Source organism: Physella acuta, unplaced genomic scaffold, assembly GCF_028476545.2.
Source record: "Physella acuta isolate Inbredline_101_S28 unplaced genomic scaffold, ASM2847654v3 ptg001148l, whole genome shotgun sequence".
Taxonomy (NCBI): Eukaryota; Metazoa; Mollusca; class Gastropoda; family Physidae; genus Physella; species Physella acuta.
In genome coordinates, this window is record NW_026732665.1 from 63,489 (window position 1) to 77,500 (window position 14,012).

Consider the following 14,012-nt stretch of genomic DNA (forward strand, 5'->3'; position numbering starts at 1 on the left):
TATATATACACTATAATGCCCCATCTTATCCATTCTCTATCGCACTGTTTAAAACTAACGTAGCGACATAGTGCTCACGGGATAACACGGGTCGCCAAATTGCACTCTGCCGGGGCGCCACCCGTACAAAATTTTGTTTTCCTTGGAGTATTCTCAGCAACATTCCAAAGTTTCATGGCAATCGGATGAAAGGTGTAGTAATGCATAAAAGGCAAATAAAGTCTTAATAATTGCTTTACCGGTCATATATTCTTAGACGAATGGCCTTGTTTTCTCAAACTGAGTTATTTAAATGTAAATAATACTTTAAAATAATAATTTAAATGTAAAAAACTCCTGCGCTTGGATCATATTTATCGGGGCACGGCTTTGCCTACACTACTGCCCAGCATATAAAAGCATTGAGTGTATACTAATCACTCACCGTAGTATCACAGTTAATCACTCACCGCCTAAGCATCGGAGACGTGGAGTGGCGATCTCGTGAGCCCCCGACCACACTTCTGTAGGGGCGCCGCGTACGGAACCGGGCTCGGTTTAATTATCAAATGTCGTGTGCCGCCTTGTCAATATTGTAGGGTTCTTCTTAAAACTAACTTAGGCGCCATAGTGCTCACGGGATAGCGTAGGTCGCCAAATCGCACCCTGTCGTTTGCCGGCGGACGCGCCTGATTCAATTTAGTAAAAGAATATAGACTTGATCGCCCTAATGTAATATATCTAAAGTGCTTATAATCTAAACTTATTTGGTTACAAAATTAATATTGAAGGTGTTCTAAAACAAATTTCATTTTCCAAACTTAGTTATCTAGCACTAATAACGCCTCATGATAAATCAGGAAAACACAATTACTTCCCTTTAAAAAAAAACTTACATCGCGGGAAAAACAAAACTTTTTATTACCGTGTTTTGGTGTTGGGAAAAAAATAATTACATAATTAGCGGAGATTGATAAAGTGCAATATGATAAGTAAAACACATTTTAAATACTGCCTTCAATTTATTGTATACACTGAACGTACTGTTTACTAAATACTATTTGTAATCAATAACAGTTTAGAAGCCGCTCCTAAATGTACTCAATGTTTACTTCTATCTTTCTGTTTGCGGATAAGCTTGAGGTATCATAGTCGTTCTCTAATTTGAATAAGGCACGTCCTCAAGCGCCCCGACAGGGTTCGGTTTAGCGCTCTGGGCTCCCATGTGAGAGCTATGGTGCATAATTTCGTTTTAAACAGTGCAATTGATAATGGATAAGAAAGGTTACTTAAGTCTTTAACTGAATCGAATAAGGGCGCCATCTAGTGCCCCGACAGGGTGCTATTTGGCGCCCCAGGCCTTACCGTGTTCGCTATGTCCCCTACGTTCGTTTAAGTGGGTGCTAAAAGACTATGAATAAGTTAGGGTACTATAGTCATTTACTAAGTTTAATCAAGCGGTTCCAGCGTTGCCCCAAGCTAGACTGTAAGCACTTTGCGTTTATGTTTGGATTTAAGATTGTATTTATGTTGACGTTTATTTGAATTATTTGAGTTATGGTTTGCTTTAGTATTTCTATTTGTATGTGCTTTTTTGTTTGCGATTGTGTTTTCTTTGTGTTTTTGTTTGCATTTGGATTAGTTTTTGTTTACTTTTTTGTTTTCGTTTGTGTTTTTATTTGTGTTATGTTTGCAATTTCGTTTGTGGTCGGTTCGGGTTAATTAAAAAAGTAATATATTTCCTAAAACCGGGCAAAGCCGGGTACCCTATATGCTGATTACTAAACATACAAGTCATGGTTCTTTACAGATAGGTTTTTCACAGAGGCCAGTGCAGTGCCTGGCTGAGCCGGCTAGTATATATTTATATAGAGGCCTAATACTTGCTATATATATATATATATATATATATATATATATATATATATATATATATATATATATATATGTCTATACGAGGCCCAATTTTTTTTTACAATAATGGATAGTATGTTAAAGGCCTAGCAAAACAAATAACATTATTGTTATAATATGTGGTAGTGGTCTTGGAAAATGTAATAGCCTATAGGCTGAGGAAAAGTAAAAATATCTAATTTCTCTGTTAATACATCTGCATATTTTCAACAATTGTATTAAATTAAAATTTAATTGTGTTGGAAGTCATATTAACATGTGTATGTAGGGTGTGTAAGGTGGTGTAAAATGTGCTATTGAATATATTCATATAAATTTTTTCAAACGGTTTACAGTACCCATAATTAGAATTAGAAAGACACTACATTTCTTTTTGCTTTTAAATGAAGTTGAATAAGTATAACAATGAACATATTTTTAAAAAAATGTACTAATAATTTGCAGAAGAATTTTTATACTGTCATAAAAAGTCAAATGTTAACTTTACATGACATGCCAAGCAAGCCTTTGTTGTCTGACACTGACCTCAACTACCTGGCATGTTAAGGCATTAAATTTAAATAATCAGAAGAGGGTCAAATTAACCCCAGCATTCAACACACAGTGGTCTTATTGGAATTAATAATGTTAGAATACAGACATTGGTAGTAAAACAATAAAAAGAATTTGATAGATTTAGTTAGCAATTTTAATTTCATGTTACAATCTTATACCAGTTTACTACAGTAACATTTTCATTAAAGTGTTTTTAAAAATAAAGAATACAAAATTAAACACATCAAAACAACAATTTTGCTAAAAATATGATACCAAAATGTCAAAACATAACCTTTGCAGGTTTATTGTTCTTGTTTTTTAATGTTTAACTTGTATGTGGTGTTATTGTTTCAAGCATTAGAAACTGAAAGTTGTGTTAGTAAATGACCCCACCTCGATGAGACCAAAGAAAAAGATCAACTATAAATGTTTAGCAGCAAAGATGGTGAAAAATGGGTAATTTACTATTATAATTTATTAAGAACAGTCTTCTGTTACCTGTAAATTACATTAAAATTTATGCAATGAACCTTTTGCAATTTTTACAAATATACATAAATATATATAAGTGACCTAGAAGTAGAACTTAAACATTATCCTATTATTAACATATACAGATTGTGAATGAGTTAAAGATAAGAAATTCTATTCTATTGATGCTTCAACAATTTAAGTAATGTAACATATTATTAACCACCATTCTGGTTAAAGTTTTCATGACAAATATCATATTTATAAAATCTCATATATGAATTTCTTTGTGCCTACTAAAACATCACTTTCACATGGCTTAACACCTGAATGAGCTTTTCTATGTTTATTTAAATTAGCACTGTTTAAAAACCTTTTATGACAAACATCGCATCCATAACGCTTAACTACTAAAAGAATATTTTTTGGTTTGCTTAGAGAACTGTCTGAAAATTTTTTTTTGTCAAACATCACATTCATTTGGATTATCTCCTGAGTGAACTCTTTTGTGTTTATTTAAGTAAGAACTCTTAGAAACCCTTTTATGACAAACATCACATTCATTTGACATATTTCCTGAATGAACTCTTTTGAGTCTATTAAACTTAGAACTGTCTGAAAACCTTTTATGACAAACTTCACATTTATAAGGATTAACTAATAAATGAATTTTTTTAGTATTTCCTTAGAGTAAAACTGTCTAAAGACTTTTTATGATAAACATCACATTCATATGGTTTAGCTCCTGCATGAGCTCTTTTGTGTCTATTAAAACTAAAACTGTCTGAAAACCTTTTATGACAAACATCACATTCAAATTGTTTATCGCCTGAATGAAATCTTTTGTGTGCATATAAACTAGAACTCTGAGAAAACTTTTTATGACAAACATCACATTCATGAGGCTTTTCTCCTGAATGAGGCTTAACTACTAAATGATTATTTTTGTGTTTGCTTAGAGTAGAACTGTCTGTAAACTTTTTATGACAAACATCACATTAATATGGATTTTCTCCTGAATGAAATCATCTGTTTCTATTTAAATTAGAACTCTGAGAAAACTTTTTATGACAAACATCACATTCATATGGCTTATCTCCTGAATTAACTTTTTTATGTTTACTTAAATTAGAACTATCTGAAAAACTTTTTATGACAAACATCACATTCATAAGGCTTAACTACTAAATGATTATTTTGAACTCTTTTGTGTTTGCTTAGAGTAGAACTGTGTGAAAACTCTTTATGACAAACATCACATTTGTATGGCTTAACACAAGAATGAACAATTTTATGTTTGCTTACAGTAGAAGTGTAAAACATCACATTCAAATTGTTTATCCTGAATAAACTCTTTTGTGTTTCCTTAAATCAGAATTGCCAGAAAACATTTTGTGACAAAGATCACATTCATGTGTTACTAGTGGCTGCTTAGAGCAAAAATTTTAGAAAAATATTTATGGCAATCATCACATTCATGTGGCTTATCTCCAGAATGAACTTTTTTATGTTTCCTTAAACTAGAACTATATGAAAACTTTTTTTGACAAACATCACACTTAAATGGTTTATCTCCTGAATGAACTGCTGTTTTGTGTTTTGTTAAATCAGAATTCCTTGAAAACCTTTTGTGACAAAGATCACATTCATGTGGCTTCTGTCAATTTGGCTCCAGACAAAAGGACCACTGACAATACCGTTTCTGTAGAGACTAAGTCTCCCGGCAAAGCGGTCTCATTGAATATGACACCTGCCAGTGGGACCCCTTCATCAATATTCTTTAGTTAGCTTATCCAACACTTTTATGTAATACAACGTATGCATCTCTTGTTCGGCAGGCCTTATTTTTATATTCGTTTATCTATTATAAAATATAGTATGTTTTAATTTAAGGGTCATCTATTTATGACATCCATAAGTGAGTCAGTTATAGGCTGTTCCAACTCAGTGTGTGGGGAGAAGGGTCCACGCTGTACCTTCCTCCTACCTCCAGTAGGCTTGTAGGTTATCAAAACAAAATGCTGTTATCATGTTAACATCATGTATATCATATATTTACACTTCTGTGCTCGCTTTTAAGCAACAGATTTTTTCTGTTGTAAATTAAACATTATCAAAACTTTAGAATTGGTGAAATTTAGCTGTTAAGGGCTCACTTTGTTTGTGAATTAATGTTGGTTCATGAAAAACAATTTCATTCGGGCATTTAAAAGAGTATATAGTGGTATTGGAGGTAGGACAAAATCTTTACTTTTATGCCAATAGTGGTCATGCCATTCATTGGTCTGGAGCCAATATGTCGGGAGCCCAATTGCCGGTAGCCCATTTGTCGGTAGCCAATATGTCGTGAGCCTATTTGTCTTGAGCACTTATATCGGGAGCCAATATGTCGGGAGCCGCTTTATTTAAGAAACATATTTATGGCAATCATCACATTCATCTGGCTTATCTCCAGTATGAACTTTTCTATGTTTCCTTAAATAAGAACTATATGAAAACTTTTTATGACAAACATCACATTCAAATGGTTTATCTTCTGAATGAACTTTTTTGTGTGTATATAAACTAGAACTATATGAAAACTTTTTTTGACAAACATCACATTCAAATGGTTTATCTTCTGAATGAACTTTTTTGTGTGTATATAAACTAGAACTATATGAAAACTTTTTATGACAAACATCACATTCAAATGGATTATCTTCTGAATGAACTCTTTTGTGTGCATATAAACTAGAACTATATGAAAACTTTTTATGACAAACATCACATTCAAATGGTTTATCTTCTGAATGAACTCTTTTGTGTGCATATAAACTAGAACTCCGAGAAAACTTTTTTTGACAAACATCACATTCAAATGGTTTATCTCCTGAATGAACTCTTTTGTGTGCATATAAACTAGAACTCTCAGAAAACTTTTTATGACAAACATCACATTCAAATGGTTTATCTCCTGAATGAACTCTTTTGTGTGCATATAAACTAGAACTCTGAGAAAACTTTTTATGACAAACATCACATTCATGAGGCTTATCTCCTGAATGAGCTTTTTTGTGTTTCGCTAAATAAGAATTCCTTGAAAACCTTTTGTGACAAACATCACATTCATAATGTCTAACTAGTAAATGTATTTTTTTGTGGCTGCTTAGAGCAGAACTATTAGAGAACTTTTTATGACAAACATCACATTCATGAGGCTTTTCTCCTGAATGAATTTTTTTATGTTTACTTAACCTAGAACTATCTGAAAACCTTTTATGGCAAGCATCACATCCAAGTGGCCTCTCCCCTACTTGAGCTTGTTTATTCAAGTTAGATCTTTGAAAAAACTGTTCATGATGATCATGAGGATCAACAGACAGATATGTTTTGTCTTCAGAGAGTTTTAGCTTTTCTTCAAGTCCATTTTGTTGTTTGTCCTCAGAATCTAAAAATTTTGTCCATAAATCTGGTTTTATATCTTTGTTGGTTGATAAAGTTTCTAATTCTGGGATTATATCTTCGCTAGTTGATAAAGTTTCTAATTCTGGTTTTAGATCTTCACTAGTTGATATATTTTCTAATTCTGGTTTTATATCTTCAGTAGTTGATAAAATTTCTAATTCTGTGATGGTTGATAAAGTTTCTAATTCTTGTTTTATATCTTCACTAGTTGATAAAATTGCTAATACTGGTTTTAAATCTTCAGATTTTGTACATACTGCTGATACAGCAGGTTCCATATCTTTAAAAATTAAAAATCCTGTTGTTTTATCTTGAGAAGTTAGAAATGTCATATGGTGTTTTACATCATCAAAAGAGGAAAATGTTGTACATTCTGACTTTGTGTCTGTAGAAGATGAAAAATCTGGCGTAACAACGGTTTTATCATCCTGTGAAGCTATAAATGTCAAGTTTGGTTTGATATCACGGAAAGTTAAAAATGATAATTCTGTTTTTATGTCAGAAGAAGATGAAAATACTGTAGATAGAAGTGGCTTCACATCTTCAGAATTTGAAAATTCTTTAAACTCATCAGACTGTAAATCTAAATCAGCAGTTGCCTCTCCCATGCTGCTTCTTATAAATGAACTGAGGATTAGATATTTAAATGTTAAAGTGGTGATTATACAGATCTAGTGACTATAGTCAAAACAAAGTTTTTTCAATAAAACTTCTCAGATGCATATTAAAATATCTTAGAAATGAATTTAGATAGCTTAAAGTTAACACAATCAATAAACAATTTTACAAATAAAATAATTAATGTATTGTATATGCCTAAGAGTGGCGGATTATGGTAGAAAATAAAATCAAACTTAATTTTTTTTTGTTTTATACAATATTTGTACAAAATTAACATGCCATGCTTTTTAAATTGACAGAAGGTAAGTATACCATGTTACAAAAACTGCAATCATAACAATTCATATTTTCACTTAAAAAAATGAAAAAAACAAAAAGACAATCATCAATGAGGAAAGCGCAACGCTTTATGTTTTTAAGATATGGGGCGACATGACAAATAATAAATCTGGCCAAATGATTGGCTTTGGGCGCAGAACACATCTAAACACGCCTTGTTTTTCACAAGATTATAATAAAATGCCATTAATGGGGAGGGGGGGGGGTATATGACTTCATAGTGACCACACCTAAGGACATGAGAATTATTCCCAAACCGTTGTTTAATCATACACGGCATAACATTAGAATCATAGTTTAGAAGTTTATTTGATTGTAAGTTCATTTTAAAACAAAAATATACAAAGCTACTTTCACTAAAGTGTCACTTGCGAGATAAATAAAGAAATTGGGTCAAAAGTACACCTTACTATTCTTAATTAACAGACTAAGGTAATCTATGGTTTTATGTGCATAAAATCTGCAGAGGCTAGTAATGTTAAAAAGCCAGTTGTGATCTCCCCTAAGCTTTCTCGAATATTCTTATATAACACTACAGGGGATTGGCAACTCGGGATATACTATATATAGACATGATTTTTAAATCCATGTTTAAGTACTTAAACTTTTTAAAATAGAATAGAATCTTGTAGAAAAAAGAATTGCGCACCAAGGAAACGCGAAACAAAATATGTATAATTGTGCGGAATATTATTAGTACTTTATATATTCACATGCATTTTTGAGAAATTGGAAATAGCGTCCATTACTACTTCTGGTCAACGGAAATTACTCTAAATTTGAAAGAAGGTGGAAAATTAGATCTTTTACTTACATATGAAATTTCATTTGGCTATCTGAAACAGAACTCAAGTTATAGGCTTTTGAAAAATTTAAAGTAGAATAAGTTCCACTTCCGGTTAATCAGAAATCGCTGAAAAGTTGATACAGAACTAGAAATTTGATATAATACTTATATATGAAATTTTATCAACCTAGCTGTAACTGTACTCAAGTTATCGTGTTCACAGACACACATACACTGAAAGAATTGCAAAGCCCAGTTTTTCAGACTCGATTATACATAAAACGTGTAGACAACAGGAATATGCAAGTGAAATAAAGATCAATTTAAAGAAAAAGAATTTATAATTAACTTAATTAAGCCCAATTAAGGTGTGTGGTGCAGTTCTACAATGATTGTCGCAAGTCACTTTTAATACTGCATATCTATGTTGTTATTAATGATATAAAGATAAAACTTAGCACATTGATGCTTAAGGATGTTGGAAATAGAAACTTACAAGTTTAATACATCCTAGAAGAAAAAGACAATCACATATAATGAAGTCTAACTAAGGGGGTGGGACTGAAATTTTGCATCAATAATACCTGGGTATTATACTCATACTGAAATATGATATGTTTAGGATTATGTTGAAGTATCTAATTATTAGTAGCATTAGTTGTAGGCTACTTTTAATAAGTAGCCAAGGAATGCTAATCAATAAATAGTGTAACAGAAACTAGACGAGATGTGTGGCAACCAAAGGATAGACAGCTGTCTTATTTGCTGATCTGAACCTACTAGATTCTATATAAAAAACATTACTGTTGTTTCGTTTGTTATTTTTAAGTAAAATTAAATCACATTGTTGAAAGTGTTACTGTTTCTGTTTTCTTTTTGACTTTTAAAAAAAATGTATTACTGTTGCTTTAGACCAGGGTCTCCAAACTTTTCAGCCTGAGGGCCGCATTAACTATCAAATATAAGTTCGGGGGCCAGAGTTTCTTCCAGGCATATCATTGGGCTGGCAATTTTCCCCAGCCACCTACAACAAACATTTTTTCCGTGGACAAAAAGATCTCCGAGGGCCGGATGAGAGGACCTCGCGGGCCGCATTCGGCCCGCGGGCCGTAGTTTGGAGACCCCTGCTTTAGACTTTAGATCACATTGTTAAAGTGTTAAATGTTCCTATTTTATCTTTGACTTTTTTTAAAAAAAATTCCATTGCCTCTATACTGTAGTACTATATTTTAACTATTATTTCTAGACTATTTGATTTTTATTTTACTCATTGGTTAGGCTATAAATATAGACTACTAATAAAAAGTTTAAAATTTAAATGGAATTTGTTTAGACTGGAGAGCAATATTTATTCAGATCTATAGGAATCTAGGACCTATTTAAAATTTTAATTATTATTTACCCTATTGAGTCTATTAATGAATGGGACTATTAATTCAAATGCTTTAAATTTTATTTAATCCATAAAAAAGCTATTTTATAAGCTTAGATCTTGCCAATTCAATAAACACTATTAAATAGCAAAAGTGCGCATTTTTTATTTCATGCCTATGGGCCGTCATGAAAATTCTAACTCGGCCGCCATTAATAAAATTGTGTAGATCTATATCACTTCACGCAAGGAGCAATATCTCATATATAAGGAGCTCTAAAGCACATAAAACCAACATTTCCATCCATCAAAATGGTTTGGCATTACTTATTTACTAGTTTCCTGTACTTATTCTCTTTTTTTAAAGCTGAAATTTAGTTCTGAAAGTAGCGGTTCGGTACTGCGCGGTTTCGATCGATTTTCGCTATCATCGTTAGGTCGCTTTCAGTATCAAGTATTGTAAAATGACAGCTACTACTATCAATGAAACATTTAAATAATAAAATTCAACGCATATGATAGTATCGAATATATTTAATTTTTCGATTCTGATGCCTAGAATTAGCATTCATCGGAACGGCGAATTTTTTCAAGTACGCTTGAAAAAGTCCGGATGTAGTTTGGATCGCAAGATGGCGGCGAATCAAAAAGCCTACACACTACACATTACTAGCTACGTTGGAATTTACGACGCTAAACTAAGATTTTACCTTATATTCTACCCTATAACTATAACAGAGTAGAAGTTAGATCTAGTTAGAAGTACTTAGAATTAGAAAAGGAGAAAACTAGAACTACTAGAAGTAGAAGAGTCGTCGTTGTGATGACTGAGTGATGTGCGTAAGCCGTCACTCAACAACAGTGACAACACCGGCTGACCGAGCCTCAGAAATGTACTAATAATCAATAATCATAAAAAATGTTTAATGTAGCCATTGTAGTGATGATTGTTGTAGGGAAGGCCCAATTATTTTTGGCCGATTCTAGTCGGAATAAGATACGCATGCGATACGCATGCGCAATGGAGAGAAACTACTACTTAGCGGCGATGTTTTCGATGGTACTGCGCATGCGTGTGTTTACAACCGCAGAACCCTAATACCAACCAGAACCCTAATACCAACCAGAACCCTAATACCAACCCTAATCCTATCCTTAACCCTATCCCTAATCCTATCCCTAACCCTAATCCTATCCCTAATCCTATCCCTAACCCTATCCCTAATCCTACCCCTAACCCTCATTCTAGCCCTAACCCTAGCCATAGGTCACTGCGCATGCGCAGAACTATCTTTTGCCGAAAAATCTTATTCCGAGTAGACACTTCGATTATTTTTTATTGCTTATATTTTATATTGCCTATGATAGGCTATATTATTTATATAAAGAATTGTGACTGCGTTCTTTTTTAGTGTCTTAACTTATACTGTAAATGTATATTTACCTGGAAAGGAATCTTTAAAGATACCAGTTAAAATATTTTCATCTTCCACGTCTATAGGCTATAACAATCATCTGCCATTTTTGTTTGGGTAAATCTAAACTACGGAATTTTAGATTGTCTCCGCATAGTTTAGCTATGGTCTAAATATCGTACAAAATTTATTAGAGCTGGTAGAAAAAAAAACCTTACAAAAACCTTTTAGATAGAAAAAAAGGATTTTGAAACAACGAAAGGCTGAAAGTTATGCCACGAACAATACAATATACAATAAAATACATGCATCGGGTAGAAGGATAGGTAATTCTTAAGTTGGTCTAACTAATCTAACTAAACACAAACGATTGTAAAGTTGGTAAAAAATATTTACATTTGACAGAAACAGACAGGTAATGGACAGTAAAACCATAGAAAGATAAGAAAAACACATTTTTCGACTTCATCTACTGATTGTTTTATTAAACATACGTTTATTTTAGCTAGACCATTGACTAAGACGTCGGGGATGAATTTCGCACTTAAAAATAACATTTTGATGTTTTAAAAATTAAAGCGTTCAAATATCTAAAATCTAAAAAAGCCCATCTTGTATCTATATCTTTAATGTTGATAGTCATGGATTTCAGGAAGAACAAGTTTTGTTTCGTTTTTTCCTGGTATATAGTTCCACCTTGAAGAAAAAAAGAACACACTTCATTGAAGTCATATAACTTTTAAAAGTTTTTCGTTTCTTTAGAACCACTAAGTTGTACACACAATGTCTATTTCCACATAAACGTCAAAGCAAATTTTCCAAAACTCCCCCAATGTCCATGCAATGTCCACCTCCCATCCCTCAATGGTTCGAATAACGAATAATGTCCATCCATCTCCCCAAAATGTTAACGAAATGTCCACCCACCTCACCAGATTGTCCAACGAAATGACCACCCACCTCCCCAAAATGTCCACGAAATGTCCACCCAACTCCCCAGAATGTCCACGAAATGTCCACCAACCTCCCCAAAATGTCCACAAAATGTCCACCCACCTTACCAAAATGTCCAACGAAATGACCACTCACCTCCAGTCTCGCATCTTTGGCTTGGACCACCTGACCATGACACCGTCCAGACGGTAGGGCTCAACGTTCGTGGCGTCAAAACTGGGCGGTCTCCGGGTCATCTTCAGGAGGTCCTGGGCATCAAAATGTGCCCACTCGTACACGGTGTCCTGTGAAATCAACACGACTGTCAGGCTAGCCGGTTAACTTCGCGTCACGGTGTCGTGTGAAATCAACACGACTGTCAGGTTAGCCGGTTAACTTAGCGTCACGGTGTCGTGTGAAATCAACACACCTGTCAGAATAGCCGGTTAACTTAGCGTCACGGTGTCCTGTGAAATTAACACGACTGTCAGGCTAGCCGGTTAACTTCGCGTCACGGTGTCCTGTGAAATCAACACACCTGTCAGGCTAGCTGGTTAACTTACGTCACGGTGTCCTGTGAAATCAACACACCTGTCAGAATAGCCGGTTAACTTAGCGTCACGGTGTCCTGTGAAATCAACACGACTGTCAGGCTAGCCGGTTAACTTCGCGTCACGGTGTCCTGTGAAATTAACACGACTGTCAGGCTAGCCGGTTAACTTCGCGTCACGGTGTCCTGTGAAATCAACACACCTGTCAGGCTAGCTGATTAACTTACGTCACGGTGTCCTGTGAAATCAACACACCTGTCAGAATAGCCGGTTAACTTAGCGTCACGGTGTCCTGTGAAATCAACACACCTGTCAGAATAGCCGGTTAACTTAGCGTCACGATGTCCTGTGAAATCAACACGACTGTCAGGCTAGCCGGTTAACTTAGCGTCACGGTGTCCTGTGAAATCAACACACCTGTCAGAATAGCCGGTTAACTTAGCGTCACGGTGTCCTGTATGTTTTCAGTTATTCGTTGAAGTTGACGGTTAATTAACTTCATTAGTTTGATTATAATTTAATCGTCGGTTTTTTAAACTTGTTTTACTTAAAGTCTGGGAAGAAACTCCAACATTGGGCCAATTCAGTTGCCACATAATTTGGCCAGAAAATAATTGTTTTATCCGTAAAAAAAAAACATAAGCATATGTCAATTTGTTGGCTTTAGCATTTGGTTAAAATATTTAAACTAAATATTATGTTTCAATGCATCCTATTGTGAGTTGGTGTGGGACGACGTGGTCGAATGATAGAGCGTTGGAGGCCAGCCACAAAGTCTCGAGTTCGGTCTTGGTTTTGATTAATCCACCCAGCTCTGATGGGTACCTGATAATACATTGGGGAGAGTAAAGACGATTGGGCATAGTGCAGCTTAGTGCTGACCACGCCATCACATCATATGCCGAGGTCAAGAAACATATGAACCCTAGTTCATCTGCACAATGGATCGCTACGTCTAAAGAAAGTATTTTTTACTTTCTATATTGCTAGTTGATGGCAAATCCCAATGTTGGTTAACCTTGCTATGGCTTACATTATTATGACATTGATTCCGTTGTAGAATCTTCAAAATTTGTTTTATTCGTTTCAAGCATTAAGTTTCGTACTTCATTTTAGATTCGAACACGTTAACGTTAAAGCGGCGTAGGTGAAGTAGATTATAACAGAAGTGGTAGGTGAATGATAAATCTAGATTAAAACAAGTGTTTTTCTAAACTTGACAGGGTCCGCTGCCGGTTAGATGGTTGGCACCAGAAAGTTTGATCGACAGAACACACAGCACCAAATCTGATGTCTGGGCCTACGGCATTCTTCTGTGGGAGATTGTTACGCTAGGTGAGTTCATAGGTTTACATTAGGGGGGGGGGGTGTTCTGTACGGAATTGGAGGGGGGGGGCTATCTTTGGGTGAGTCTATTGTTTTACTTTAGTTGGGGAGGAGGTGGGGGGTGTAGATTGTAACTCTGGGCAAATTCATAAAGCAGGCGCATGTAACCTTCACCTTGAATGTCTTGCAAACAACAGTCTGATTGCAAACGATAAACTTTTGTGTTGATAGATGGGGTGAGAGCAAACTTTCTAGACAGCAAACAAATACAACGAAATAGCATTAGCTTCCCATAACACTGTGTCATGCAGAAGGGCTTC

The 14,012-nt window shown here is 34.5% G+C and overlaps 1 protein-coding gene across 4 annotated transcripts in view; it reads right to left on the bottom strand.

Annotated features, from left to right (window-relative positions):
- Window positions 1-2,434: 2,434 nt before the first annotated feature.
- The window catches only part of LOC131956418 (zinc finger protein 883-like), a 13,839-nt gene continuing 2,261 nt past the window's right edge, over window positions 2,435-14,012 (bottom strand). Inside the window, exons 1-3 of one of the 4 annotated variants that reach the window (XM_059320849.1) lie at window positions 10,912-10,994; window positions 8,123-8,144; window positions 2,435-6,975 (exon numbers count right to left, since the gene is read on the bottom strand). In XM_059320849.1, the coding sequence (XP_059176832.1) occupies window positions 5,307-6,975; window positions 8,123-8,136 (1,683 nt within the window). In that variant the 5' untranslated portion in view covers window positions 8,137-8,144; window positions 10,912-10,994 and the 3' untranslated portion in view covers window positions 2,435-5,306. Of the gene's footprint in view, window positions 6,976-8,122; window positions 8,145-10,911; window positions 10,995-14,012 lie in introns of those variants that run through there. The other 3 variants (XM_059320850.1, XM_059320853.1, XM_059320852.1) reach the window with 3 other exon arrangements.